We start from the raw sequence: 27,225 nt of genomic DNA, 5'->3' as shown, positions 1-27,225 counted from the left end.
CTCACTTCTCCTATTTTCCGGCTCAAATAGGGGGATGCTGCCGGTGCCGGGCTGGGGCCGGCATGGCTGCGTGGGTGGCCCTGCTGCTGGGGGTGCTGCTGGCGACCCACTGCCCCGGGGACGCAGGTGAGGCTGCCCTCGGGTGGGCTTGGGGGATGCTGGAAGGGAAGTGGTGAGGCTTTCAGGGGTGTTATGCTGCCGTCTCCGGGGTTTAAAGCGGGTGATCTGGTGAGGTGTGGGGACACATGCACTGCACAAGAATGGTTTTGAGGATGGCAGTGGGATTTTGGGTGATGGGTGAGCCACGGCCGCGTGCCCCACCAGCTCTCCTGGAAACCAATGGCAACCTGAGCTGCCGCTGCCGTAAAACCACCACATCCTTCATCCCCCGGCAAAATACAGCAGCATCGAGGTCCGGCCCGTGGGGAGCAGCTGCCGGCGCCTCGAGGTGGTGTAAGTGTGTCCCGGGGGTTCCGAACCTCCCGCTCCCCCCGTATTCCCTGAATTACTTCACTTTCATGCTCATTTTTATGAGAAGGGTGGGGGGCTCGGCGGCTTGAGACCCCCCCACTGCAGGAGGGGGAAGTGACAGTGCTGAAAGCCCATGTGTTTTCTAGGATTAAGCTAAAATCCCAGGATAGGGTCTGCGTGGATCCTGACACCCCTTGGGTGAAGAAACTCTTGAAGGACCTCCCTCACCTGTAAGAGCCCCCCTCTCCTCCTGAGCGCTCGGTGCTCCTGGCAGGACCAGGGGCATCCCGTGGGGACCTGTTCACACGTTCCTCCCCCTTCTGCTTTTGGCAGGAGGAAGAAAGAGCAGCCCCGCTGAGGAAGCTGCCACCGGTGGGACGGCCAGATGTGCTGGGCCCAGAACTGCCCCCTCTCCCCATCCTGCTGCCACTTCACCCCAGTCCAGAAGGGAGCATCCTCCCACCTGATCCCCTGAAGCCCTTTTCCCTTGGCATTTTATGCCTTTAAACCTTTGACAGTGTCAGTCCCTGTCTCCCTCCCCTCCCACCCTGCAGCCATGCGCTGCGTGTCCTTTTTGGGCACAACCCAACAGGCCCAATAAAGGTGACAACCTGAGGTTACCGTCCCTTGCATCCCTTCCTGTGGCATTCTGGGGGCTCGGGGTGCTCAGGGGTCAGCAGGGGCATAGGGGCTCCAGCCTTTCCCCAAAAACCTGGGACAAACAGGAGATTTTAGGAGGCGGCCGTGGCGGTTTCCGCCTTTTTCATGGGCCACGTGTGTGTGGGGGAAGCAAAGGCAGGGAAGTTGAAGCGTGGGGGCATCTCCTTTTTCCTCCCTCTCTGGCCCTTCCCAGCCTGTGAAATCCCCTCAGGGCTGGCTATAAGGCAGCCCCTGCATTGGCTCGGGGTGGGCAGCCAGGATGCGGCTGCTCCCGACAGCGCTAGCCCTGCTCCTGCTCCTGAGCAACTTGGTGCCTGGGGGCGGTGAGTGGCTTTGGGGTGTCTGCATCCCTCTCCAAATCCCTGGATAGTGGCATTGGGTGTCCCAGATGGGGCTGAGTGTGGGCTCTGCTAAGCTTTCAAATTTGTCTCTCACCTGCCTTTGAGCTTATCTTTTAAATCCTGTGGCTAAGATGGAGGGGGATGCCTGGGACTGGGAGATTTGTTTCATGGGTTTAAGTTGCTTCTCTTTCAGACCCTTGTGAAACTTGAGTGCTTGGTGGGTGGGCAGAGGGTTTAATTCATAAAATACTGTTTAAGTTTTCAAACCCTGCTACTAAACCCCCTCCATGTACAGGCAAAGAGGCTGTGATGGGAGGGATTAGCCTTGCTGCAAACCCCCTTAACATCGGCCTGGCCCTGCAAGTGGCCCCATGAGTGTCTGGGATGGGATGGGATAATGGGGAGGGGGATGTCCACCCCATCTACCTCCCCTTCAGGGGGGCCGAGACCTGGTGTGGGCTGCTCTGGGGCACAGGTCTGTCACTGGAGAGCCTGCTGACCAACATGAGGTGCAAGTGCATCAAATCGACCGCCCAGGTCATCAACTTGGGGCTGATCCTTACCATTGACGTCACGCCGCCGGGTCTGCACTGCCGGAGGAAGGAGATCGTGTAAGTGGAAAGCCTGGGAAGCAGTTCCTGCAAGCTGTGGGTGCTTGTGTCCTCTCTGCAGCTCCCAAATGTTGGGGTGACTCTTGCGAGGCGCAGGGCCGCCGCCGCCTGTTTTAAAGGGGGTTCCCCTCAGTGTGGCTCTCCTGGGTCACGGCCCAAAAATCCCATTTCCCTGCTGTCCAGGGTGTGCTCACATCCGTGCTGGGGAGTTTTCTCTGTCGGTTGGAAAAGCTTTGGGGAAGGGGTGTGCGAAGGGGCTGAGGGGTCTTGTGGCCTTTGCAGCCTCACGCTGAAGAAAAACAAGAGGGTGTGCGTGGCCCCCGAGGCGCCCTGGATCCAGCTGCTCATCCACAGGCTGACGGAGAGGTACGCGGGACAAGCGGCACCTCCAACGCCCCGGCAGGGCGATCCCATCCTCCTCACCTCTTCCTTTCCCTGTCTTCCCTCCCGCAAACAGGAACGGCGCCAGGAGGGCGGCGGCGGCGCGGCCGCGGCGGGAGGCGCGGCGGTTCCCGTCCCCTCACGGTTCCCGCGCTCCGGCCCCGCCGCTGGATTCCCCGCGGGACAGCAGCCACACGGCCGCTCTGCTCTGAGACAGGGGGGCACGGCACAGCGCTGCCGCTTGCCCTGCTCCCGGGGCTTTGGCACGGGCAGGAGCCTTTCCCTGCCTCCCGACAAAAAAGGCTTTCCTCCCTCAGGCACACCCGGCGTCTCCCTCCGCGTGGGATCCCGCCGTATTCCCGCAGGCTACCGCAGCCCATCCCGGGCACCATCAATAAATGATCAATGTGTTTCCCCCCTCAGCTATGGCGGCTCTTTCTCCCCGTATTTTTGGAAAAATTGGGATTTTTGGGGTGGGGAGTTAGATGGGACTGTGGCACTACAAAGCCCTCGGTCGCTTTGCCCCGGGATGTTTTTCCTTTCCTCTGCCTTTTCCTGACAGCTCCTGGGAGGAGCAGGCATTGCAGGAGTTGGATGGGGTTTGGTGCTGGCTCCTGGTCGTGGAAGCACAGGAGAAATAGGAGATACAAGGAAATTTCCTGGTGACTGGCTGCAGCTCTCCCCCTGGAGCCCTGTCTTCCTGGGTGGGGAGCCTGGCATGGCACAGGAATGTCCCTTGGCCACATGGACCGAGGTGATACAGGTGTGACGTGTGGACGTGGCCCCAGGATTATCCCCATTTACAATCTGGCTTGGCCGTGCTGGGAGAAGGTGTCTGAGGTGTGCAGGAATCAAATTTGCATTGTCCACCCACCCCCTGGATGCCAAAAATGCATCCTGGGGCAATGGCAAGCTGGGAAACACACGGCGGGTCCCTGTGTCCCCCTCCTTCCCACACTGTGCTCCTCAGGAACAAGAGTTGGTTGCAAAAGGGCTGTTTGTTGCCTGCAGAAGGACATGGAAGCACACAGGTGGGAAGAAACCAGTGGATGTTTAGCCCTATCCATCACAGGTGAGCAATATCCTATCTCCACAAGGGTTAAATTTAAAAAAAAAAAATTTAAAAAGGTACTAAAAAAAGTCGCAGTTTGGGGTTTTGACAACCTCCCTTTCCCCAGCTGCCCAGAGCTTATGGAAAGGCTGGGCTGTTTAGCTCAGGCAGCACTGGGATTGTCCCCAGGCTGGGTCTGTGAGGGGAGCCTGGGTTTCTGCTGTCCCCACTCCATGGGAATTCATGCAATAAGCAAATTTCTCTGTTTTTTTGCTCAGGTCTCAGTTGAAGGCTCTGGCTCTCGCATGTTTGGTGCTGAGGGCTGGTGTCAAACCCGGGAGACCTATCCCTGTCCCTGTGTCAGGTGGGAACAGCAGCCTCCGAGGGTCCTCCAGATAGGGACTGAGCTGGCAAGGTGACACCAGGTCCAGAGCAAGCAGCATTTCCCACCCCAGAGCCTGGAGAGCCCTCAATTTAAAGCAGAGCTGCTCTTTCCATAAAACAAGGCGTAAATCCCCCTAAAATCGTAGCGTAAGCATGTCCGGGAGTGACACTGCAGCTCCCCCCCTTCCACAGGCACTTCTGTGTCTTCAGGGAAGGGACCTCATGGGTGCAAAGGCAACGCACAAGAAAGAAATCTGACTAAAAAAAAAAACCAAGCTCCCAAAATGACCACTGTGGGATGGGGTGGGAGCCTCCAAAGAGGATGAGCCCAAGCACTGGGATTACTGTCTTCATCAGTCTCACAGGGAGGGATCGCACCATACCTGGATCTACAGCTTTATAATATTCTCCTAAAATTGTTTTTAACTTAAAGTGATGCTTGGCAGAGAGGGTTAAGATATAAGTGGTTCCCACCAGGTTCTCTTGGGGTCTGTATCACCTTAAAATACCCAAGGGAAGAAAGAGGGAAGGAGGGTCCGTGACCAAACTTGTGCAATCTTACCCAAAAACTGCATGTACTTCGGGAAGACCCCCCAGGAGAACATCCCACCTCCGTGGTAACCAAGCAGGACAAGGACCTGCTGCTCTGTGATGCTGATTTTAGCTGAACCACCTCCTGCTGCTCTCATGTCCCAGCGTGCCAGGTAAGGATGTCCCCGAGTCCCTAAAGTCTTTCCCTAAATCACCTTCTGCATTAACTCTGAATTTCCACACTTTTCTCCCTGAGCAGAGCAAACCCCAGATTAAAAAAGGGATCTGAACCTTGGAGGTCTCAATTTCTCACTCACGGTTTGTAGCTGACATCTCTCTCCCAAGCCTGGATGTGGAAGGCTGGTCTTCAAAAGCCCAATATTTGGGATTAAGTGGGAGCTGCAGATGCTCACAACCTTTGTAAAGTGAAGCTTGACAGGGTGAAGATGGATTTAGGAGTTGGCAAGGTGGGAGCCTATCAGCCCTCCCCATGTTATCTGAATGGTGGAAATCACGTCGAAGCTGCGTTCTAGAAAGGGGAAGAGTCCAAGATTTGGGATTTCTAGCCCATAAAACAGAACAACTAGGACACTTGGGAAGGAAAGGTTGTCTGGGACCCCACTAGGTCATACCTGGAGAAGGAAAGGTGGTCTGAGACCTCACTGGGCCATCCCTGACTGCTCACACTTGTTCCCGCTCCTTAGAGTGAAAGAAGGAAACAAAAATATTCAGCTGCATTGTACAAAATTCTCTCTTTTTTTATGTATATATATATATATGTATATATTTACACACGCAAAACCCCCGTATGGAACAGATTTACCAGGTTGAGTTTTAAAAAGTTGCTTGTAGAAGGGTGTTGGATTTTGTTTTCTCTGCTTGCTTTAGGCAGTGCTGTCGCTTGGGAAGTGGACACCAGGCACTGTGTTTTGGAAAGGCAGGAGCAGGCAAGGGCTTGGAGCCTTTTTTCCAGGTATCGGCTGCGACATGCTGGGAACTGAGGGGTGGTGATGGAGAGAACGGCTGGGAAAAAAGCACCATTCCCCTCACTGCTCCTGCTGGGAAGGGAGAACAGAAGGGAGCTGGACAGGAGAAAGGCAGGTAAACATGTGTATTGACTGAAACATAAACATGACTTTTTTTTGGTGCAATGTCTGTTAAAGTAACATTTTTACGTTAAGAACCACACGGTGTGATGGGTGTTGGGAAGTGCATTTGGCAGCAGAGAAAATCCAATGGAACACCTTCCTGCAACGGAACTGTCAGAAACCAAAGGAAAATCCACCTTGAGCAGCTAACAACTTTTGCCAGGGTTTGGGTTTTTTCTGTCCCCATCCTCTCCCACTCCGATTACTACAAAGCGTTTGGTGTGGGGTTTGTGTTTTTATTCCTAAACTCCTCTGCAGTTCACAGACAACCATGGGTGACTTGGAAATTTCATTTCATACAAACAGCTCAAAAGAATACCGGGAGCAAAGTATGGTGGGAATCACTGCTCACATTGGGATTACCGTGTGTGGAGGAACAGGAGGAGCAGGTCAGTGCACACCTCCAGAGAGGAGCATCCCCCTTCCCAAAAAAACATACAGCAGCTGGTTACGGAAAGGTAATGTCCACAGAATTAAGTTTTTCATGCTATTCTACTTTCCAGTACTCTCAAATCCATGTGCCATGGCCAGGTGGGGAGGGCTGAGGTATATTCAGAGATACCTGTACCCAGAGGAAAATCCATCTCTGGAAAGGGCTCTTTTTTTTGGGGGGTGGGGGGGGCTTTTTGGTTGTTTTTTTTTTTTTTGCACAAATCAAGTGCTGCACAGGAATTTCCCCCAGCTCCCATTGCTTCCAATTGATCACAGACCATGGATGACGCCTCCATTTTTTAGGCACTTCTTTTCCAAGGGAAAAGGTGTCATTTTTTGAACCCATTTTTGCATTCTGGCCCACCCCACCCCGTCCCCAACCCCCAGCTAGAGTCAGGGAATAGTTTCTCCTCTAAGTCCAATTGGGGTCTTTTTTTTCATCTACGGATAATATCCCCAACAAAGGAAATGTTTAATTTAAAGAGAAACAGCCTGACTTGGCAGTTTTGCAAGACAGAAGATGGCTCCTTACTATTTAAAACTAATTTCACAATTTAAATTGGACCTTTTTTTTTCTTTTTTTAAAGCATACGAATGAGACATAAATATAGGCTTATCAATCTGCTTAAAAATTTCATTCACATCATGGAAAATGTTTTTCATTTATTAAAAATATCACATTTGGAGACTAGAAACAGTAAAGTGCATGAAAAGTTTCAAATAGAAATTCAAGAAAATCTTATAGCAGCAAAAAAGCAGAATAAAGAAAAACTTAAAAACACAGACACGACCTTTTCCTATCACTGTGCCTTTTTTTCTTTTTTTTTGAACATTAAGCAGCCAAACAGGTTTGTGTTTTGTTTTGTTTTTTTCAGAAAATTGCATCAATGTTTAATGCCTCTTCAGGCACAAGGTTTTGAACTGGCCACCCAGAGCATTAAAAGGAAGGAAAAAAGGATTTCCAACACATCCAAAGAGCATTAACAGTTGGGAAGGAACCAGCAGCTTTTTAATTCGACCCTGACCAACAACAGCTCCCAAATAAATTGGCATCAGGAGGATTTAGAGCTCGAATTTGATCATAGATATTTGGCTATCTTTGGTTTTCTGATAGTAGTGAGACGAGGGGCAGGGCCACTCTGCCAATCATTTATAGTCAGGTATTAAGTGCTTCACTAATGTGCAAATTTTATGTTGGATGCAGAGTTCAGTCTCCGTTTTGGGTTCAAACAAACAGTATTTCTAATATTCTTCCTATAAAACAAGCATCTCTAGTTTTGCTTTTCTTTCTCTTAAAAGGTTGGCTCATTTTGCCACGTTCTGGAAAAAAGCATTACCTTGAAATACGTTAAATGCCAAGTTTTTAATCTCACTTGTCCGTTTAGAAGTGCAGCTTCCTACTGAAAAGGAAAAACCAGTTTAAAATAAAATAAAAAGACCCCAAACAACTCAAAACAAAAATTAAATTAAAAACCTGGAAAGGGGAATAATACTTTGGTTCCAGCCCTAGTGCCAAATGATACCAATATGCACCAAAATGTGCAAAATCTCATATCAAACACATAAGGAAAAGGAGCTCGAAGAAGCAGCTTAAGGTTGGCCATACTTCACTCCTATATGCTTGGATTTACAAGTGTACAGGTCCGTGGGGACAGGTCCGTGCCCTTCCAGGGGCAGGGCTGCACTACCTCCGGCTCGGGAGGTGCACCCCGTTGACGAGAGGCAGGAGCGGAGGGTGGAGTTCCAGCTGGGTCAGCAGGGAGAAGTGGTCGGAGGGGATGTGGGGGTGTGGGCACCCAGTGATGTTGTTGTCCACCAGCCACTGAGGGTCCAAAGGCCCCAGCACTCCGAGCACGTTCATGTGGGTGTTGGAGTAGAAAATGTAGTCAATCACACCCTGCGGAGAGAGGGGAGACACCGGCGTGACAACAGGGACTGGCCAGAGGCACCGCGCCGGGACCGGGGTAAGACATCCGTTCCCATTAACCCACAGCCAGCCTGGGAGCTCAAAAATTCCAGCAAACCGCAAAGCTGTGAGCGGCAGGAACAGCAGGAGTAGGAAGCAGCAATGAAGCACCTACAGGGGCAGAGGGAAGCACGCCCAAGGGCCAGGGAACTAAGACAAATCGCTGCTTACTTTGAAATCAAAAGTGTAATTGGTGTAAGGCATCAAGTTGTTCTCGTAGGCGCTCTTGAGCTGGAAGCCGTGTGTGATCCTGCCTTCGGAAGCTCCGTTCTTCCCATTCCCGCTGAAGTTCATGAGACACTCGTTGTAACGCAGCTCCTTGAAGTCCTTGTGGTTGTCAGCCACTATGCCGTTGCTTAAGTATTCCACTACACCTGTTGGCAGGGGGATTTAGGGAGACAGGACTCAGGGAATGTTGGCCTCAGAGTTAAAACCTGAAACACCACTAAGACACGCCAGGAGATTGGATAAGATGTTAATTAGCAAAGCAAAGCTGTCTCCTTAGGAAGTTTTCATCAGGAACTCGCATGTTTCCTACTTCTCACTGCTGCTCCAGGCACAGGTATTTATTTAATGATTTAGTTAAGATCTATTTGTGCTTTCTTCCACTTTTGTAGGTACCACCAGCTTTCCCGAAGTGTAGAGCTGACTATGGAAAGCAGGTGACTCAACCAGAGGACTCAGTCTCTCCACTCGAATTTCCAAAGACAGCTGTTCCTGTGGGAGCTTTCATCCATCCCTACCCAGGGAAGTGCAAACCGCCCCGTCACCCTCAGAGGAAAACGAGGATTCAAACGTTCTAAAAAGGCAAGTTAAAACCGAAGCCGAGTGTTACCTGAATCAGGGAGGGAGTTGAGATCCGCACACAGCACCAGAGGGATGGAATTTGGATCTGCTGTCGGGCTACTGGGCCTGCTCGAGGCTTTCTCCAGGATGTTTTTCAGTTCTGAGACAAACATCATGGTCTGGACAAGTTTAACATCTGAGTATTCGGGGTCCCAGTGCATGTGGGCATTGGCCACGATGAGCAGCTGCTTGTCCATGTGAAGCGATTTCAAACCTGGATAAACAGGTACAATTCTGGCAGTGAAAGGTTGTTCCCACCTGTTAATCCTCGGGGTGTAGCTGCTCACCATCAGATGGATGTGTTTTCATGGCTCAAACCTGCTGAAATGCCTGCACAATGAAGCTGGCTGCAAGACACTGTCACTGCTTTCACTGTTTACCTGAGCTGCAAGGGGGGGCACAAAGTCTCAGGCAGCTCCTTCCAGGCCTGGAATTTAGCTGTTCTCCTCCTTTGAAGCCATCAAACCCCAGCCACGCAGACAGAGCAGGGTGGCAATTTTGTCTATGCTGGAATTGTCTGCTGCATCTTGATCAAACTTAATGAAAATGTGACAGTCAGTCAATCAAGAGGCAGGAAAAGATACCTGATAATCTCCTTCTTCCACATCAGTACGTTAGCACTGACAGCTAATCACTGGGGGAGGGTGGAAGGAGTCAATCAAGGGGAGAAAAAAAGAGAGTTGAAAATAGAAGTTGAACATTATTGTCAACTACTGGTAAGAGCAAATGTGTGTAAACACGGTGGCCTTGGGAAAGCTGAGTTGTTCAAGCAGAATTTAATGAAGTAAGGGGGGATAAAAGCTTGGGAGTAGTATTCTAGGCGATGGATTTACTAGGAATAACTAGGAATAACTCCTGCCTTTCCGTGGAACTGAATAACCACCAGGAACACCCGTGGTCATACTCACTTGCCCCAAACAATTCCTTGTGCACCTCCAACACCACGGCGACTCCAATGTTGTCCTTGGTCATCACTCTGTTCAGCATGGCTTCCGAACCTTCCGAGTTGGCCATGGCCACCTGGTTGAACTCCACCGTGTGCTTCTGCACCAGCGTGAACCTGAGCCAACACAGGGAACCACCTGTCAGCAGGGGTGACCCACAGCCCCCCTAGTGCCACCGTGTAAAAACCACCACTTGTCTGTTTACACAGCCCCTCCTCCGTTCCAAACCACTCGAGCTGTTTCTATACGTGATCTGAAAGGTGTATTTTTGCTTCTGGAAATAGTGAAAATTCCCAAAGGGAGCTCTGGCTTTGCAAGACTTCATCCTAATCGCTGAGAACTGCTCTGAGGTTTGAACTGTTTTTAAAAAGCTGCTCCTGCCCCTTACTTTTCAGTTTTGAAGAATATGGCGCAGCCATCCACATGCTTTTTCTCCTGCTCAGACATGATTTTGGCACGTGACTTCGGAGAGAAGAATCCGTCGTATCCCCGTTCCTTCAAGGCTGGCAGAAAAAGGGTGAAGTATTGCTCCGTTTCCACTTCCTGGAATTGAACACAAACACCTCAGGCTGAGAAGTGAAGGGAACCCTTCCCTGTGCCCGCCTCGGCTTGCAGTCAGGAGCTCCCACCGGGGCGAAGAGCTGCTGTTTGCACAAGCCATGTCACTCCCTGCACTAGCGGCCTGCTGGGAGGCATCTGCATCCCTGGACATCCTGGCATCCCTCCCAAAGGTAAAGTGACAGGTGTATTTGGAATAGCAGGAGATTACACCTGGTATTTTTGACACTGTCCTGGGTTAACGCTTGGGAGAGGCTGACAGATATCTGGGAGGGGCTGACATGTCACCTGGGAGCCCTTTGGCACAACAGTCTCTCACCTCTGGAACGAGGCCTTCTCTCTGTGGTAACATTTGGGCTCCCAGGGGATTTCAGAGGTTGATCCCACAAGCACAGAGCCTGTGTTGGGAAGCCCTGGAATTTGGTGTCCAGCAAGTGACTGTGGTGTTCTCAAGGGAACATTTCATTCTAAAGGTGTTCTAGAGGTTCATGTTTTCTGTTGCTGATGGAAAATGCAGTTATTTTCCAGTTACCTGAAGACTAATGATATCTGCATCACAGTTGACGATTTCTTCCATGATTCCCTTTTTCCTGTACTCCCAGTTGAGTGCCCAGGACGGGCAGTAGCCATAGAGCTGCCTGGTGGCGTATTTATCACACAACACATTGTAACACATAACTGTAAATGAAGCTGGAGGGAAAGGAAGAAAGAAAGGGAAAGGTTATCAACCTCTGAAAATTGCAAATTATGAACTCTTTTGCTTGGGCAAGAGTGGCTGGAAGAGTTATGGCAAAGCCTAACATGGAAAAGAAATACCAGCATCCCACTCAAATGACAAAAACTGCATTTACAGCACAGCCATATGTTAATTGTTCCACTGAATGTTCCAATAAATGAACACAAATTGCTGTTTTCACTCTGATCCAGGAAAATGAAGCCCAAGACAAGTTTTGCAGCGTGGTGTTGTGCAAACACAGGGATAAGAACCACAGAGTTACCTGAGGGCAGAATTTGGTCTCGTTCCTTTAAAGTAATCCATGGCCTTGGAGGCAGCTGCTCTGGATGAACTACGAAAAAAATTAAACCAGTGATTAACTCAGGGTTCCTGTTTGTAAGTTGTAATTTCTAAGTCAAAGTGATGACTGAACAATAATGTGCTTTGTACCCCCGACTCCCCGAGTCTTTTTATGCTCCAGGGAGGCAAAATTAATTTAAATGACTCTAGTAAGAGCAAAATTCTCAGTTGTAAGATTCATGACTGTTTTTGTCTCTTTGTTTTCAGATTTACAAGCACCACCGAAATACTCCTGCACCTTGAATAATCTGCTTAAGAAGGAGGGGTAAATCCTGGTGTGCTTCAGACATCCCTTCTCCAAGAACCTTGCCCTGTATCCATCATTCCTGCAGTTGTGGGCCACCAAGTAGCAAAGCAGAAGGCTCAGATGTAGAACCAGGAAGCAGGATTTAACTCAGGTACTCGATGTTCTTAATGGCTTTGGTGTTTCTCAATCTAAATTAGGCATTCTGTGTGCATTCAGATGACCGTGTTTAGTGGGAACTACCAAAATGGCTTCAGCAAAGAAAACTTTGCACTTGGTTGGTAACTGAAGGGTTTCCAACAGAAACCAGTGGGAACAGCTGGCTGTAACACGGGAGAGGCTTCAACACTCCATGTCAGCCTCGTGCAGGGCCTGTGAGGGTGTGTTTGTGGGTACGACTGGAGCCACCTGACAAAAGTGCTAAAGCAGGTAGGAAATACTGCAGTGGATCAGAATCTCACTGCAGCAGCAAATGACTCCTAAACCCCCTTTGTCCACCAGATCTGGAGGGCTGTACCTGCTAGATTGTCAAGCATGTAGTTCAGTAGCTTTCGGGTTCCGTCTGGATCCTGGTAGAGGCTGAGAATATCTTGGGATAAAGGATTGCCTGCCAACAGCAGAAAACAGCAGTGAGGTGATGAGCTTAACATCTCACACAAACTGTCAAAAAGCCTTGAGGTGACAAACAAAGCTTTTGAGCCCAGACCCCTCAGGAATTCCTGAGTACTCGTAGGATTATGGAACTGGAAGGAGCTCACCTTTCAAACCCAGGGTTTGTAGCTGGAAGAGCCGTCCAAGTTCATAAGGCAAAACCCGTAACAGATTGTTATTTAAAAGCAATTCCCTGCAGCAAATGCAAAAACACTTTGTGTGAGTATCACTGCAGAAGAAAACTCCTGATGCACTGCACGCTGCTCATCTTCAAAGAGGACGCTTTTCACCCTGAATTTATTATGGAAAGATATGCCAGTCTTCCTGTGTCAAAGCACAAGGGAAATACATTCATTAGGAGAAAAAAAACCAGCCACAAAACCTCCAAAAGAAAAAATGAAACCAGGGAGAATTTAAACAGCAGGCAATGATCACCAAGCCTCAAAGAATGTTTCAGAGCAGAAGACTTACAGTGATACAGAAGACTTACAGCTTACAGTGATGTATCAGTGGTCAGAAAAGAAGGGCAGTGAACCCAAAAGTAATTATTAGAACTGAAGCTCTGCACCAATCTGGAGTTTTCCAGGATTATTTGGAATACAAGAACAGAAAGCAAACTGAAATTCTTGCTCCCAGTCCCACGATACAAAATTTTGAGACGACAACCAGAGAAACTCCTCTCACCTGAGAGATACCATGTTTCCTAGTTCTGCTGGTAAACTTCTGAGTTTGTTGGATGACAGATCCAAGTAAACCAGGTTGTGGAGCTTGGCAATATCAGGTGGAATGCGAGTAAGATTGTTGTCATTGAGGTGCAGAGCCGTCAGGTGCGTCAGCGACCAGAGCGACGAACTTAAGCTCCGCACTCTGCCTGAAAGAGAAAAGCAAGGAACCACCCCTTCACTCTGGAACCATCGGATACAAACTGCAGGGGATGGCAGAATGATGAGATTTCCAGTGTGGAAGTCCAGCACCCCTCCTCCTCCCCCAGAAAAACCACGTTCACAACAGGACCCCCTGTCTGGAAGCGTCCGGTGTGATCTGGGGCAGCAACAGCCGGAATTCAAACCCAAACCAACTCACCTGAGATCTCCAACTCAGCCCAGTGTGACTTCTTCCCGTTGGCTACCTCTTCTGCTGACATGATGGTGTAAATTCTGCGAGGATCTGGAGGATCATATTTTTCCTTTGGCATCCCTGTTAGTCTGAAAGACCACCACAACCGTTACGGTGTGCCGCTCGACAGCACTCCTTCATCGCCCTTCCCCAGGGACACGCCGCAGTACCGTGTCCTGGAAGTTTGTGTCTCGTGTTCATTAGCTCCACTTTCCCATTAACTGTCCAGCTTTCCTCTTTTGTGCTTCTTCATGTTTGGATCAGCCAAGACCTTTTCACTCCTTATGGCCCAGGGGCTCAGGTAAAGCTCTCATTAGTTCTGGGCACATGGGGCTCCAGCCCAGTGCAAAACATGAATTTCAGATGCACCCACGTCCTAAGGGCACACCAAATTCATCCCATCTCACTGTCCTGACTCCAGTCAGAAGGGAGTTCCAGTGTCCCACTCAAATATATCAGGAGAACTTTTCTCCCATACCTCCCCAGACCGCTGTGCTGAGCAGGACTGTGTGTGTTTGGTTATAAAACACGAGGTTAGGTGAGTTTGCTGTTCCCTGGTCTTTTCCTCCCCAGACACACAAAATCCACAAGCCTTGATTTTATACAAATCCAAAGCAGCTGCTCCACAGGATGCAGCTTTCCCCCCGTACCTTTCCTACAACTGGCTGCAATAGCTGCGAAGCTCTTAAAACAGCTACCTTTGAGGAAACAAGCTGAGGTTTTTTTCAGCAAGTCCAACTGACAGAGACATCCCACAGACCCGTTATGAGTGTAAAGCGCTGAAGCTTTTCCAGCTGATGCAGACAGCCAAAGCTGCGCTCCAGCATCGCACGGCAGCAGCAGCTGGCAGGGCTGTCCCCTCAGAAGGGTCTCACTTACAGGTCTGCTGCTTCCTTCCCCAATGCCCAAGGAAATCCCAGGGGCAGATGTGAGCCCCACGTCTAATTATAGCCCCCTGCTATTTCCAGGTGAAGTCACACGGCAAGGAGAGCCACGGGATAAGAGGATTCTGTGCTCGCACCGCCCGGAGCGGGGCCGTGAACGAACGGGTTACTTAAGGACAAGGGATTAGACCTGAAATCCTTCGCTCCTTGTCCCAGAACCCCAAACTCAGGAACGGCCTTTCCCAACGCAAACAGGCTGTGCCCTGGGAGCGCCAAATCTCTGGTGCTTGGGTTTTGCTGGATTTATCTTCGCTGTTCAACAAGTGCACGTGCAGGAGTGGGGAGCACTTGAACAGATTGCTAAGGGGAAACACAAAAGCTCTGAGGGGGAAAATGGAGCAGAAAGCCAGCAAAGGGTTTATGGCAGAAGGGAGCTTTAAGGATCTCTAAGTCTTAATCATCAAACATCTGACCTGACCCAGGTGGGTCTTTGTTTTGCTGTTTAATCTGTCACATCTCAAAACAATCTGTATTTTACCACATCTGGACCCAGGACATGGCAAACTTTACCGTCCAGCTCCCAGGATCTGGGTGAGTGCTGCGTGACAGAAGCCCTTAAAACCATGGTGGTGAGACCATCTGAGTCACCCCACGCTCATCCACAGCAGCCCAGAGGTGACCACTGCCCAGGTGACACCATCCAACAGCTCCGGGATTGCAGTTTCCTCCTTGGCAGAGCACCCAATTAAATTATGTTGAAACAGCACTCATTAACACAAGTGCTCTGCCAATTCAGTGTGATTTGTGGCTGTCAGAGGCCTTCCAAAGAAATGAGCCCTGAGCTGTCAGGCAAAGACACGCACATTTTTCAGCTGTTACTCACTTTAGTACAGCTTTGAAATCACAGTGAGTCAAATGGGCAGCAGTGTCATTGCCACAGTTACAGAAAAGGGAAAACAAACCTAAATCAAATATACTTTTTTTTTTCTTCTACATAACAGCAACATTGAGCAAGACTTGAAAGCCACCATGTGTATTTCTTTTTTAAGCAAAAAATGAATTTTGCCTCGTTCCCATCTCCCACTCTGCTCGTCCTGGAACTAAAACAATATCCAGAAATCCCAACCTGCTTTTGCTCAGTCTTCAGGGAGCTACACTGAGTTCCCCGAATCAGTTAATCCCAAAATTAGATGCGCATCAGTGCAAATTTTTGCTGGCTTTTCTTCTAAAGGCTAGCCTTGGAAAACGTCAGACTACTAAAACCTGCTCTCTGCTGCAGATCTAACCCTGTAAACTTACAGTGTGACCCTGATTTTGGGTAAATCAAACACAAAATCTCTTCCTGATTTTGCGTAAATTAAAGAAGACCTGAAAATGACAACATCAGTGCGTTAGTAAGAACAGTATTTAAGCTCTGGGGGCTCCTAACATAAGTCTTTGAGTCCAAGTCCATCCCCAAAAACCTGGAGCTCGCTGGCAGAGCAGGATTGCTAAGTAAGTGTGGTTCCAGGTGAGTTTAAGCAGCCCTGGCTTAGGTGTGTATCAGAAGGGCCAGGGGCAGGTCCTGGGTTTGCCAGCAGTAGGTCCAGGCCTGCCTTTTTTTTTTTTTTTTTACTTCTGTTTTTTTATTCTGTTTCATTGGCTGCTTTTTTGTGTATGGCACACGCTGACCATCATTTAAAGCCTGGAAAAAAAGGAATAATGGAACAGTACTGAAGGTGTGGAGTGTCAAAGAAGAAAGGCTGAGCTGTGAGGCTGCACCACAGGCTTTTAATCTGAAGGTATGTTTTTTTTCGGCAACAAACAAGAGGAGCTTCTGGGTTTCAGACAAGCAGTCCCTTCCCCGGGGAGGGTAGAGGACGCATTTCTTAAATTACAGTGACTACAGCATGTTTTGTTTAAGCTCTTTCATACCTCAATGCATAAATGAATTGCCTGTCTCTAACGAGGAAGCAAATGGAAAAGAGCTGTGGCTGCATCTCCCTGCAGCCCTGCGCTCATGGATGTCTGGAACAACTCCAAACCCTCCCTCCAGCAGAGTGACATTCTCTGTCATCCTTTTTTTTTTTTTTTTTTTTTCCCCAGCCTCTGTATATGGATGAGTCAAAGTGCTGAAGCATTTTGAAAACTATGCAGCAGACAGCCCTGAATCACTCCTCCTTCCTCTGCACCCGCCAGCCCCCTCCACGCGGTGAGGTGATGCCTCCCAGGCCCCAGCAGTGCTGCCGGCTGACGGGCCGGAGGGGGTGTGTGTGTGTGTGTGTGTGTGTACACACCGGCACGTGTTGTTTAACGCTGGGAAGGTGGACTGGGAGCCGGGAAACGTTTCTATCTGTTTATCTGTGATCTAAATATCTCTTTATGTATTTGGTAAGCAGGCCCGAGCGGCTGCAAAGGGAGGAGAGGAAGGCTCTTGTCTGCACCAAGCGTGCTTTGCTTTCAGGAGTGTGTGGCAAAAGTCCTCCCATTCCGGCCTCCCTAAGGAGATGAGCAGCACAGCCAATACCTACTAACACAAAAACTGCCTTACAGTACTCTGGGAGAAAGGAAAAGAAGGTGTTTTTTAAGGGTACGTTAAGGGGATTTTAAAAAACCCTGCTAATAGTGGGATATGTAGAGACATGTTAGCTCAGGGTAAACTACTTTGTATATCCATACGTATGGTATCTAGTGTGCATACACCAGCAGGAAAATATTGGGGAGTGGGGAATTTTGATAGCCTTTTGCTTGGATCTGAGCTTTCCTCATGGCTCTTCCCTGCAGGAATGTGTCCAGCCACCTCTGTGTCTGCTGTCTCTACCCAGAGTCCAACGAGCACCCAGAGCGTGCCATCCCAGGTACTGTTCTCTTTTCAGTTTCTTATTCCAAGTAACCTATTTGGGAGCAAAGATTAGCAGGGAAGCAAATACAAATGTCTCCTTGTGGGTTTTTAATTAAAAAAAACCCCAAACCCAAATTTTTGAGGAGATTTCAAATAATCCTAGAGGAAAGTATAATGGAAGTACATAAACAGAGACTCCTTGGCCATGAGTAAGTATCCTACCAACAGAAGGAGAGTTAAACATCTTTGCAACCCTTAGGTTCAGCCTTTAAATTCCTTAACTTGAAACTTCTGGGGATCTCTGTACTGGTGCTGAGAGGATGGAGAGCTGTTCCTCCCAGGTGTCACTGGCCAGGATGTTTGTGCTGGGAAGGAAAAGGGGACAGACTCAATCCTCTGTGGCACAGAGCACAAGGAAATAAATAAAAGCTGGGGGTGGGAACAGGGACAGGTAAGAGGTAACCATGAACCTGCAGCCAGCAGTAAACTCAGCAGTGGTGGGATCTCAGGGGGCTTCCTGTTATCACTTCAACAAAGACCAAGCCATAGAAGCAAACCCTGGAGAAAACCAGCAAAAGCCAAGGGGAGGAGTGGGAAGGGAGGGAACGAGCTGTATTTGATTAATTCTAGAGCCAACTGGCACACACTTGATGGAAATGTTAATTGTCCTACTGACATACACCCACTAGTTATTCCCCCCCTTCCCTCATCTCCTCTAAATGAAGCACAGAGTCTTTTCCTAAATCACAGGTAACATAAGAATATCCAGGTTTCCACCCTTCCTCTTCCTCCGTGTCACACCCTCACTTACAAGAGCAGCTGAACTATTTACTGCATGGCAATACTACAAGGCATTACGTAGGTATTTTTTATCTCTGTATTTAGTTAACGTTCAGTTTGCACTCCAAAAGAACAGTGTCTGCTCTACTGGAAGTAGCCAGTTACTCTCCTTGTGTGCATGACAGCTCCTGAATATCTGCACCAAGTCACAGCAGAGGGACACCTGCCTTTGTCTACAGGTGACTTTTATAGCTTTATGCTTTCAGAGGATCTCCTTGGGCTTGTTTACATGCAAACACAGGGCAGGTCACTCCCAAAAAGTAAGGCTCTGCTTAGCAGAAATGCTGACAAGGGGCTATTATAGAGCAAGAAGAGTTTCAACAGCCAGCCTGTAAATAAATCTAATCAGAAGCCCCCAAAGGGCTGGTTTAAATAGTATACTTATTTATTTACACGAATATCTTGCAGTGTTTCAGAGAAATGACCCACTTGCAACGCTGCTCCAGCCCCTGGAGAGTGCTGGGCTTCTAATGAGATCCAGGACAGAGTAGCTTAAAGGATTAGGAACCGAAGTCACTGGCAGTGTGGGGAAGGAAGCAGCCAGCGCCAGATCAAGACAACACGCTGTCCCGGGCTGTGGGCACGGGGCACAGCTTAAAGCAGGTTTTCCTAGGACTGGTTTGACAGCCACAGGACTGGGGAGACAGAAAACTCCCAGCAGCCACAACAGAGTAAGCTGCAAGTGTTGAGGTGTGTGAAAGTCCCTCGGAGACCTGAGGGAAAGAGCTGCTTTACTGACAAGCCTGATCGACAGCCATTCAGTCACCGCTTAGGAATGACAAAGACCCTGCTCAGGTTGCTGCCAGCCAACACCTTGTCTCATTCAACTCCTCGGGATCAATAACTGGACAGGAGTCAGCTATCGACCTGTTTTTTGAGGAAAACTCCATCGGAATCATGAATCAGTAAACGGGGAGCGGCCCTCTCAATGAACCTTTCTTTAAAATATAGCTGGAATCATCAATAACCTTTCATCCCTCAAAGAAAAGTTTGTACTGGGAGAAAAGAAATGAGATTATTTCCACGGCCACGATGTTATCTCCCCCTTTCAGTGGGAGGCTGCCAGCACTTTCACAAAATAAGCAAAGCCCAGCAACACTTCAGCTACTCTCCCTCCACGATCCAGAGATAAGGCCCGGCTTATCACCCACAATCTGTTCTTCACAGCAATAATTAACAGCCTGCCACCATAAAAACTCACTGCAGACAGCTTTAAAGTTACAAGGCCTGCCCTGTTCAGCTACATGTAGGTTTGGATGAGTAAAGATTTTAAAAGAAAGGAGGAGAAAAGAGAAAAAAAAAACAAACAAACAAAGGAAAAAGTACACACCAATAGTGGAAACTGTTTTGCAATCGCTGGCACAATAAATGAGCCCAGTTTGAACAGGCCACAGGATGCTGCCCCAGTGCTCAAAGTAGCTGGGCTTGTATGCTCAGGATAAGAGACAAAAACAGAGCAGTTTATAGGCATAAACCCTGTTCTGCATAGGGTGTATTTAAATGTACTTTGCTTTTTAAATCCAGGAAGTAAAAAGAGCTTGTCTGATAGCCTGAGCAAAGCATATCATTTGGATATCGAAAGACAGTTCAGCTGCTTCTGTATCTGATTATCCCAGTCTTTCCCATGAGCATTTACACCATACTTGAACTTCCAAACAGAATCACAGACTGGTTTGGCCTCCAAGCCCCGTCCAACCTGGCCTCGGACACTTCCAGGGATGGGGCAGCCACAGCTTCTCAGGGCAGCCTGTGCCAGAAGAGATGCTGAACCTGTGGGTTCCTCTGTTCAGCCACCCAAAGGGATTTCACCTAAAGCCAGGGAATAACTTTGGCAAGTTTTGATGCACGTGAGAAGTTAACTACGGAGTTCTCTGAGAGGAAGTTAAAGAAGGGAAATACAGTCCAACCCACCCTGCTTTACAGAAGTGGAGTGTAAAGCGAGAGCACAGACCCAGCAGTACGTGCAAGAGGCAGGTATGGATTCAGGAATGCTGAAGCCTTGTTGACAGCTGAAGGTTTTAAACCACATAATTTTCCAAGTAGAAAATGCCTGTGAGTTTGACTCATCTCCCCACGCGCACTTCCAGGGTTGTTTTGTCCAGGCCTGCCATGAAATAAACGGCCAGTGATTTAAAACCGAACTATTCCACCTTTACCTGCACAGGCAGCACCTGGAAGTAGGCAGAAAAACACCTTGCAGTTCAGCACAGGACTAGTCTCAAACCTCCCGGTCTCAAAATACTTAACAGATGTGCTTCTCTCACCCCCTCAAAATATTGCTAATTTCTAGGGTGAACTCCACTCCTTCACAGTCTTTTGCTCCAGACTAAGGAGGAGAAGAAGGACACTCGCTGCGCAGGTACAAACACGTGCCTAGAGACGGAACTGCTCCCAGGGGTAAAATGCAATTTGGCTGGAGGAAGAGCTGCAAGCCAAGGGCCAGCTGACAATGGGAACCCGGCTCTTCCTGGCACCTGGGACTGTGTTCTGGTATGTGAGAAGTCATCTGGCCCCGCTTTCCTTTTGCTTTCTTAACTTTCCAAAACAAAAAGGGACTCAGAGGAAAGGCGTTCACAAGTGGAAATTTCGGCGGGGCGGGGAATTTATCCTGTGCTGGCTCCTTCCAGGGCCAGCTGGAAATCAGCGGGGCAGAAGAGAGAGAAATTGAGTTTTAAGGTACAGAGGAGGCAGGAGCGAGTTTGCTGGAGCTACTCTCAGCACTGCCCCAATAGCCCTTTTCCTGCCCGGTGCTGCAAGTTCCACAAGGCCAAGGAAACGTGGAAAAGAGTGTTTTCTTTTACCTGGAGAGGGCAGGGGCTGAGCAGTGCATTCCGATACGTGCTCCGACAAGGAGAGAGCGAACCAGCCCTTTGGAAAGGCCAGGAAAGGCTGGCAGTTCCACAGGGTTGGCAGTGGTTACCGTCTCTGCTGATCCCCATGGATGACTGGGTGACACCTTCACATTTCCCTCTGAGAGTTTAAATTCTGCTCCAGCTCCCAGCCTGGAGCAGGGAGAAGAGCAAAGGATATTCTCCACGTGGAAAAAAGAAGAGCTAAATGCCTGCAGAAGCAAGTCTTCAGCACTCTCTCCAGACTGTCCCTAAAGCCAAGCCAGAGCCTTTTGAGAGGGCCTTTAGATTGATTTCTTAGGAAGGGGGGGAAAAAAAAAAGGAAAGCAAAACTAATTTGTGATTAGAAGGCACAAAGATGTTCACTCAGATGGAAGCATTCCTGAAAAGCGAGGGGGAAACTACCCGAGCAATTCATTCAGCTGCCCTAGAGGGTAAACAGCGAACTTGAGCACCATCCACAAATCCTGATTATTATTAACAGCTTGGCCAAAAGCTTATGGTTTTTGTAGTTCTCTTTGTACTTGTGAAATCTGATGGACTGAAAGAAAAAATATGTTTGACACCAAAGCAAAGCCGGGGGTCCCTCTGCAGCAACACAAGGCTAAACGTTCCTCCCTCTCCTGCACTTTGCAGAGCTGCCTCAGCCCGGGAATATTTTTTTGCTTTTCAAAAAAAGCATTTCAGATGTTTAATTGGGTCTTTACTTCCAGGCAGCTGGAAGCAGCAGTATGGGGAGCCGCTGACTTGCAGTAGCAATTGTGGAAGGATTGGGGGATAAAGGACACTTAATCGGGAGCTTTGGTTCGCGCTCCCATTTCCAACCCAGCCTCCAGGGACCACAGGTGTGTGCCTAACTTGGGAAGGGGAAAGGCTCCACAGGTAAATCAGAAATGCCATTAATCACTTACATCAGGAAATGCCAAAGCAGGGGTGAACACACACACACACACACACACACACAACCTTATCTGCTCCCTGTGGACAGGTGCAGGTTACAAGCTGAAGTTAAATTACTCGTGTGCAAGACACCCAACAGCTCAGTGGGGCTCTGTCCTGTTCCTTGCTGCAGCTTCCCAAATCCTTCTGTTCACTCACTGCACCTGACTTGTGGCTACAACTGCTTGGAGCATTTTTCTGAGGGCTGGTCTAATGCCTCCCCTTGAAAGGGATAAAATGTGTTTCTTGTAGAACACCATATAGTGCATTTCTGCCTATCTTTAATCCCATTTTCAATGACCACCTGTCAAACTGCTTTCTGTGGCGGTGTCTGAACACTCCTAAAGTCGCTTTTTGGGAGCTGCCCAAGAAACTGCAAAGGTTTCACTTCTAAACAGGGCTCCAGAGCCACTGCTCTCTATTATTCAGAGTAAGTTCAGTTTGGGCTGAGTTTTTTTCTGGTGGGGATGGATTTTTTTTTTCCTTGTGCTCAACTCTCCTCACACAAGCCTTTTATGACACAGGAGAGCAGCAGAATTCCAGAAATATTGTCTTTATAAAGAAACATCCTGAAACAGTCTTTTTTTTTTTTATCCTTACAGGTGAGAGGGAGAAGCTGCACAGCCAAATCACTGAAACCCAAAGAATTAATCAGGTGAAGTTACACTGTGAGCAGCACCCAAGCCTTGATTACAGCCTGTCATCAAGGCAACCACAGAATTTGGACCAAAAAAAAAAAATATTACAAGAGGCTTAGCATTTAATGCTCTAAAGTAGTAAATCCACAGCAAATCCTCCTGAATCTAAATATGCCTAAGACATACTTTAAGTTATTTTTTAAAGTTTTCTCAAATGCCATCTTACGCTCCCAAAGTCACCTCCGCTGTTGCTTCTGCTTTCTCAGTAGTATGCAAATCAGGTTACATCCCAAGCCTCGAGTGCCCTTTTGGCATCCCAAAAGCTCTTTCCAATAAACAGTAAGCAAGCTGTTTATTTGGATTTATCTCCCTTTTTAAACTCAAGTAACCTGAAAGTGTCTTCTGATAGTTTTTTAGAATTTTTGGGGGGTGCTTCAAAAAAAAGTTTGCTTAGAAATTATGCAGGTTACAGACACATAGTTTTACCCCTTAAAACCAGAATGACCTCGGGCAGGTTTTAGTAACAAAAAAAAAAAAAAAAGAAGTACACCTCCCTACTTGTGCACATTGACTCTGAACAAAAAAGTCAGCAGCTGCTGGGATCTACCTAAATGTAAGTTTTAATTTTTGGTGGTTTAGATTTAAATTAAATAGAGACCTACCCAGTGTGGAAATTAATTAATTTTTCTCCACTAGTGCCTTTTCACTTTCCTACCAGAGTCCACATGCACCTTGGGATCACCTTCTGGCTTATTTCTCCGAAGACTGGTGCGAAAGCTAAACTTGGTCAAAAGCTTGCCTGGGTTTTTAGCAAAACCAAGGGTATTAATGGAAAACAGCCCCAGTCCACATAGAAGGAAAAGTAATCCCAGTCTTAACATGAAGATGGAAGTTTTACCAACACCTCTGGACCAAAAGAAAACAAGCAGCCATACCATCACTTACTTCCACAAGAGAATTCCCACTGCAAACTGATGGAGCTCCTACAGATTCTGGACAGGAAGAGGAGAGCCACACACAGCAAGCACACCCGGAGCAGCCGTGCCTTCCCTTCCGAGCCAGGCACATAAATACCTGAGCACGCTACATCCCTGGAAACACGGGGCTCTACTGGCAGACAGGGAAAAACAGCCTTTAGAAGACGAAAACAAGCTCTATCAGTAAAAGTGCACTTCTGCAGATAAACTGCTCCTGCAGCTGGGACTTCTGCTGGCACAGCTCTGTCGGTCACGGGTCACACTCCGGCACCGCGCGCGCAGACAGAGCTGTGCCAGCAGAAGTTTGCCATACAAACCTGGGGGGAAACTCGGGAGCCACTAAAACGGATCTGCAAAGTCCTGTGTTTTTCCAACAGTCTGATGATGGGGAGCCTGTCTTACCCCCGGCACATGAATCTCTTGCTTCCAAGCACAGAAGAAAACTGGACTTCACACAGGAACACGGCAATACCTGTGAGCCGTTTACACTGCACTTTAGCCCTCAATTAAATACACAAACTAAGTGAGGAAGAGCCCCCGTAGCAAGGGAAGATAAAAGGGAATAAATTAAATTGTGCCGTACTTCAGCACTCAGAGCAGCCCGCCCTCACTTTTAATAGTAAGAAGGGAACAAAACTGAAAGTGTTTAACGGGATTTGTTTAGCAGACAGCAGAGCACTGCAGAATTCCCACTGCTCCGTGAAACCCAAGAGCTGAACTGTAACAGGACTTTTGGCGTCTTCAAAAATCCCCGGAGGAGATTTAACGCCCGAGTTGGTGCTCAAGCAGAAGTTCTGTCTGGGTGAGTCCACAGGATACTGCGGATCATTATTCCAGAGCACGGAGCAGCGAGATGTCAGAAATGCACACTGCCCATCTGCTCCGGAGAGAAATTATAAAATCAAGCTCCAAATAACCTCCCACCACCCTGTGGGAGGGGAAGGAAAGCCATGGAGAAGGGCTACGTCCAGGAAGTTGGGTCAGGCTGCGGCACTCACACGCGCCGCAAAGCAAACCTCAACCGTCCTCCAGCCAGCCTGGATCTTGTGTGAGGCACTGCCAGCGTGTGGGAGAGGGATGTTTGGCAGCACAAATTTCCCTGTTTTCCATAGGGAGAACACAGAAGTAAAGTCACTGGCAGTCCCGCGTTTGTAGAGGCCGTGCTCTACCTTTCTCAGAGCTTTCTGGCCCTCCAAACCGGGACACAGCTTCTAGGAATTCCTTGGGTTGTGGCACGCTGTTGTTAGAAATAATGTACCTTTTTTTTTCTTTTTAAAGATAAACACACAATCATCACCTTCATCATCGGTCATGCCTGCACACCGTGAGTGACTTCAGGGTGGGGTGTTCTTACCCCCCAGGTTATTTTTGGGTGGTGGGGAAGTGTCACAGAGAGGGGAGGGCACAGGTATGAATTTAACTGTAGGAAATTCCCCGCTTAACCAAGGCCACCTAGAATCTTTATCAGCAGGCCAGCTCCTGAGAAGCTGCACCTCCCCAAAACAAATACTCAGCCTATTCAAAGTTTCCAACATGGCCCGATTAAAGCCACTGGTCTAAAGATTTCCAGGAGGTCAGACAAAAGCTGGTGTGTGGCTGGGAGCAACCGAGCCCTCGGCCATGTTTACCACCAGCACTTCAGTTTAAAAACCAAGTCCCAAACTGGGACAAAAACTCGGGGTTTAGGTGCATTCTACTATTTGCAAGCACCGTGGCCTGGGCTGGCAGCACAGGTTTTATTGCAGGTGACGTTGCTGTCATCCTCCTTCCACAGGACTGGACCACAGGGAGATCACTAGGAAAAGGCGGTGAGACCAGTGTCTCCCCAAAAACACCCTCACCACAAACATACCCTCACCTCAAAAACATCCTTTGCCAGAAGACACCTCCACCAACCTGCTGGAGGGTCACCCACGGTGCCAGGCGAAGGTTCTATTGTGGGACGTGGGCTGGCACAGAGGTAATTAGGGCCAAGTGCTTGTCCCACAGCCGAGCTTCACCCCATGGTCGGGATTCACTCCATGGCCAGGATTTGTCCCGTGATCGAAGTTCACCCCACAGTCACGATTCACGCCACGGCTGGGATTCACCTCACGACTGGAATTTACCCCACAGCCAGGATCTGCCCCACGACTGGGATTTACCCCACGGCTGGAATCTGTCCCACGGCCAAGATTTGCTCCATGGCTGGGATTCACCCCACGGCTGGGATTAGTCCCACGACTGGGATTTATCCCATGGCCAGGATTTGCTCCATGGCCAGGATGTGCCCCATGGCCGAGCTTCACCTCGTGGCCGGGATTTCCCCCTCGGGCGGGATTCGCCTCACGGCCGGGATTTACCCCACGTCCGGCATTCACCCCTCGGCCAGGGTTCACCCCATGGCCAGGATCTGTCCCGTGCCCGGGATCCGTGCCCCGGTCGGGATCTGCCTCACGGCCGGGACCGGTCCGCTGGCTGAGCTTCACCCCAGGGCCGGGACTCGCCCCCCCGGCCTCGGCTCCCCACACGGCCGCCCCCCGCCAGCCCCACGGCATCCCCGCCGGCCGCCCGGGGCTCGGCTGCAGCGCCGACCGCGGCCTCCGGGGCCGCGCCGCGGGGCCGATCCCGCTCCCCCCGCGGGGCCGTGCCCGCTCCCCCCTCACGCGGTGCCGCCGGCGGGGCCCGACATGGCGGCGGGGCCGTTCCCGCTCCCCCGCTCACCTGCATGCGGCGCGGCGGGGCGGCGGAGCCGGCGGGGCGGCGGGCGGGCACCCACGACATGCGGGCGGCGGCCCGCGGGCGGCGGGGACGGAGCCGCGGGGCCCGGGCGGCGGCGGCGGCGGCGGCGAGCAGGAGGAGGAGGAGAAGGAGGAGCGGCGGCAGCCGGGGAGCAGAGGGCGGAGGAGACGGGGGCGGGCGCGGGGAGGCGGCGGGCGGTGCCGGGGACGCGGCGGGGGGGATGGCGGGCACTCGCGGGGCCGTGTCAGCCCGCACGGCCGGGCCCTGCCACCCCGCGGGAGATCGGGGAGGCCCCTTCCCCGGCTTCACCCCTCGGCTTTACCCCCCCGCTGCCACAGCTGTCACCGGGCTGCGGCGCCCAAGCGGACGCGCCTTGGCTTCGCGGGCCGCTCGCCGCCGACGCTGCGAGAGGGAAGAGTCCACCTTGCTGAGGGGATTGGACATCTCCTCCTCGGTGCCAGACACCTTTGTTTCTCCGCAGGCGGCAGCTCCTCTGCTGGGAAACGTGGTTTTGGCGCCCAGATTTCAGTGGCACGGCCCCTTGTGAGTCCTGAGGGCAGCTGGAGCAGGGAAGAGCAGGTAAATGCCGTCCCGTCGTCTCCCGGCCATACCGGCAGCCCTTTGGGATGGACGTGAGGGAAACGTGGATTGGAAAATAAAATAAAAGCAGCATCCCGACACGGGGAGGGATGTGGGTCTGTGTGTACCCAGGTGGGAAAGCAATGGTGGAAAAGAAAAGCATCAGGGATATGGAGGAAGATGTCTGAGGGAGCATCAGGGATATGGAGGGAGATGTCTGAGGGAGCATCAGGTGGCTGGGGGGGGGGGCACAGAGGTGCCAAGAGATCAGACCTGAGGACTTTTTATTGGAATTTCCTTTCTGCAGCAGCTGCCTGGGCTCGTGCTGGACTCAAAAAACTCAAGAATGCCTGGAGAGCGGGAAGTGCCTCTATTGGTAGGAAATGGGCTTTGGAGCAAGTGCGTAATTGGGAATGGGTGCATGGTGACCATGAGCCCATGCTTCTCTCCCAAAATCCACGATCCACAGCAGAGACTTTGTGTCTAACAAGCCAAAGGCTTGCAAGGGGATTCCAGTCATGGAGTTAAGACTGTGAAAGATTCAGGTCATTACCTGCACATTAAACA

General features: G+C 49.9%; 3 protein-coding genes across 4 annotated transcripts; 2 read left to right on the top strand and 1 right to left on the bottom strand.

The window, feature by feature from the left end:
• Positions 1–62: 62 nt before the first annotated feature.
• LOC126642741 (interleukin-8-like) lies at positions 63–829 on the top strand. The gene is given in 5 exon segments (XM_050320608.1): positions 63–126; positions 325–381; positions 384–453; positions 618–701; positions 805–829. Coding segments are annotated over 5 exon segments (300 nt in total).
• Positions 830–1,390: 561 nt separating this feature from the next.
• LOC126642756 (C-X-C motif chemokine 2-like) lies at positions 1,391–2,829 on the top strand. Its single transcript, XM_050320625.1, has 4 exons — positions 1,391–1,454; positions 1,948–2,083; positions 2,366–2,449; positions 2,541–2,829. Exons 1-4 carry the CDS (start codon positions 1,391–1,393, stop codon positions 2,674–2,676), a joined length of 420 nt encoding a protein of 139 aa, XP_050176582.1. The 3' UTR covers positions 2,677–2,829.
• Positions 2,830–6,642: 3,813 nt separating this feature from the next.
• CNOT6L (CCR4-NOT transcription complex subunit 6 like) lies at positions 6,643–26,206 on the bottom strand. 2 transcript variants are annotated; one of them, XM_050320547.1, is made up of 12 exons: positions 26,062–26,206; positions 13,378–13,499; positions 12,979–13,165; positions 12,402–12,487; positions 12,161–12,250; positions 11,323–11,391; positions 10,857–11,014; positions 10,155–10,309; positions 9,731–9,882; positions 8,812–9,036; positions 8,148–8,350; positions 6,643–7,907 (listed from the first exon to the last, which is right to left on the bottom strand). In XM_050320547.1, the coding sequence occupies exons 2-12, from the start codon at positions 13,487–13,489 to the stop codon at positions 7,695–7,697; spliced, it is 1,650 nt and encodes a 549-aa protein (XP_050176504.1). In that variant the 5' UTR covers positions 13,490–13,499; positions 26,062–26,206; the 3' UTR covers positions 6,643–7,694. The 2 variants fall into 2 exon arrangements, with proteins under 2 accessions (XP_050176504.1, XP_050176503.1); XM_050320546.1 differs by lacking the exon at positions 26,062–26,206 and adding an exon at positions 23,327–23,530.
• Positions 26,207–27,225: the final 1,019 nt, after the last annotated feature.

The sequence above is a fragment of the Myiozetetes cayanensis genome, unplaced genomic scaffold (genome assembly GCF_022539395.1).
Source record: "Myiozetetes cayanensis isolate MyiCay16 unplaced genomic scaffold, myiCay2020 scf24, whole genome shotgun sequence".
Classification (NCBI taxonomy): Eukaryota; Metazoa; Chordata; class Aves; order Passeriformes; family Tyrannidae; genus Myiozetetes; species Myiozetetes cayanensis.
This window is presented reverse-complemented; position numbering and strand designations above follow the sequence as displayed.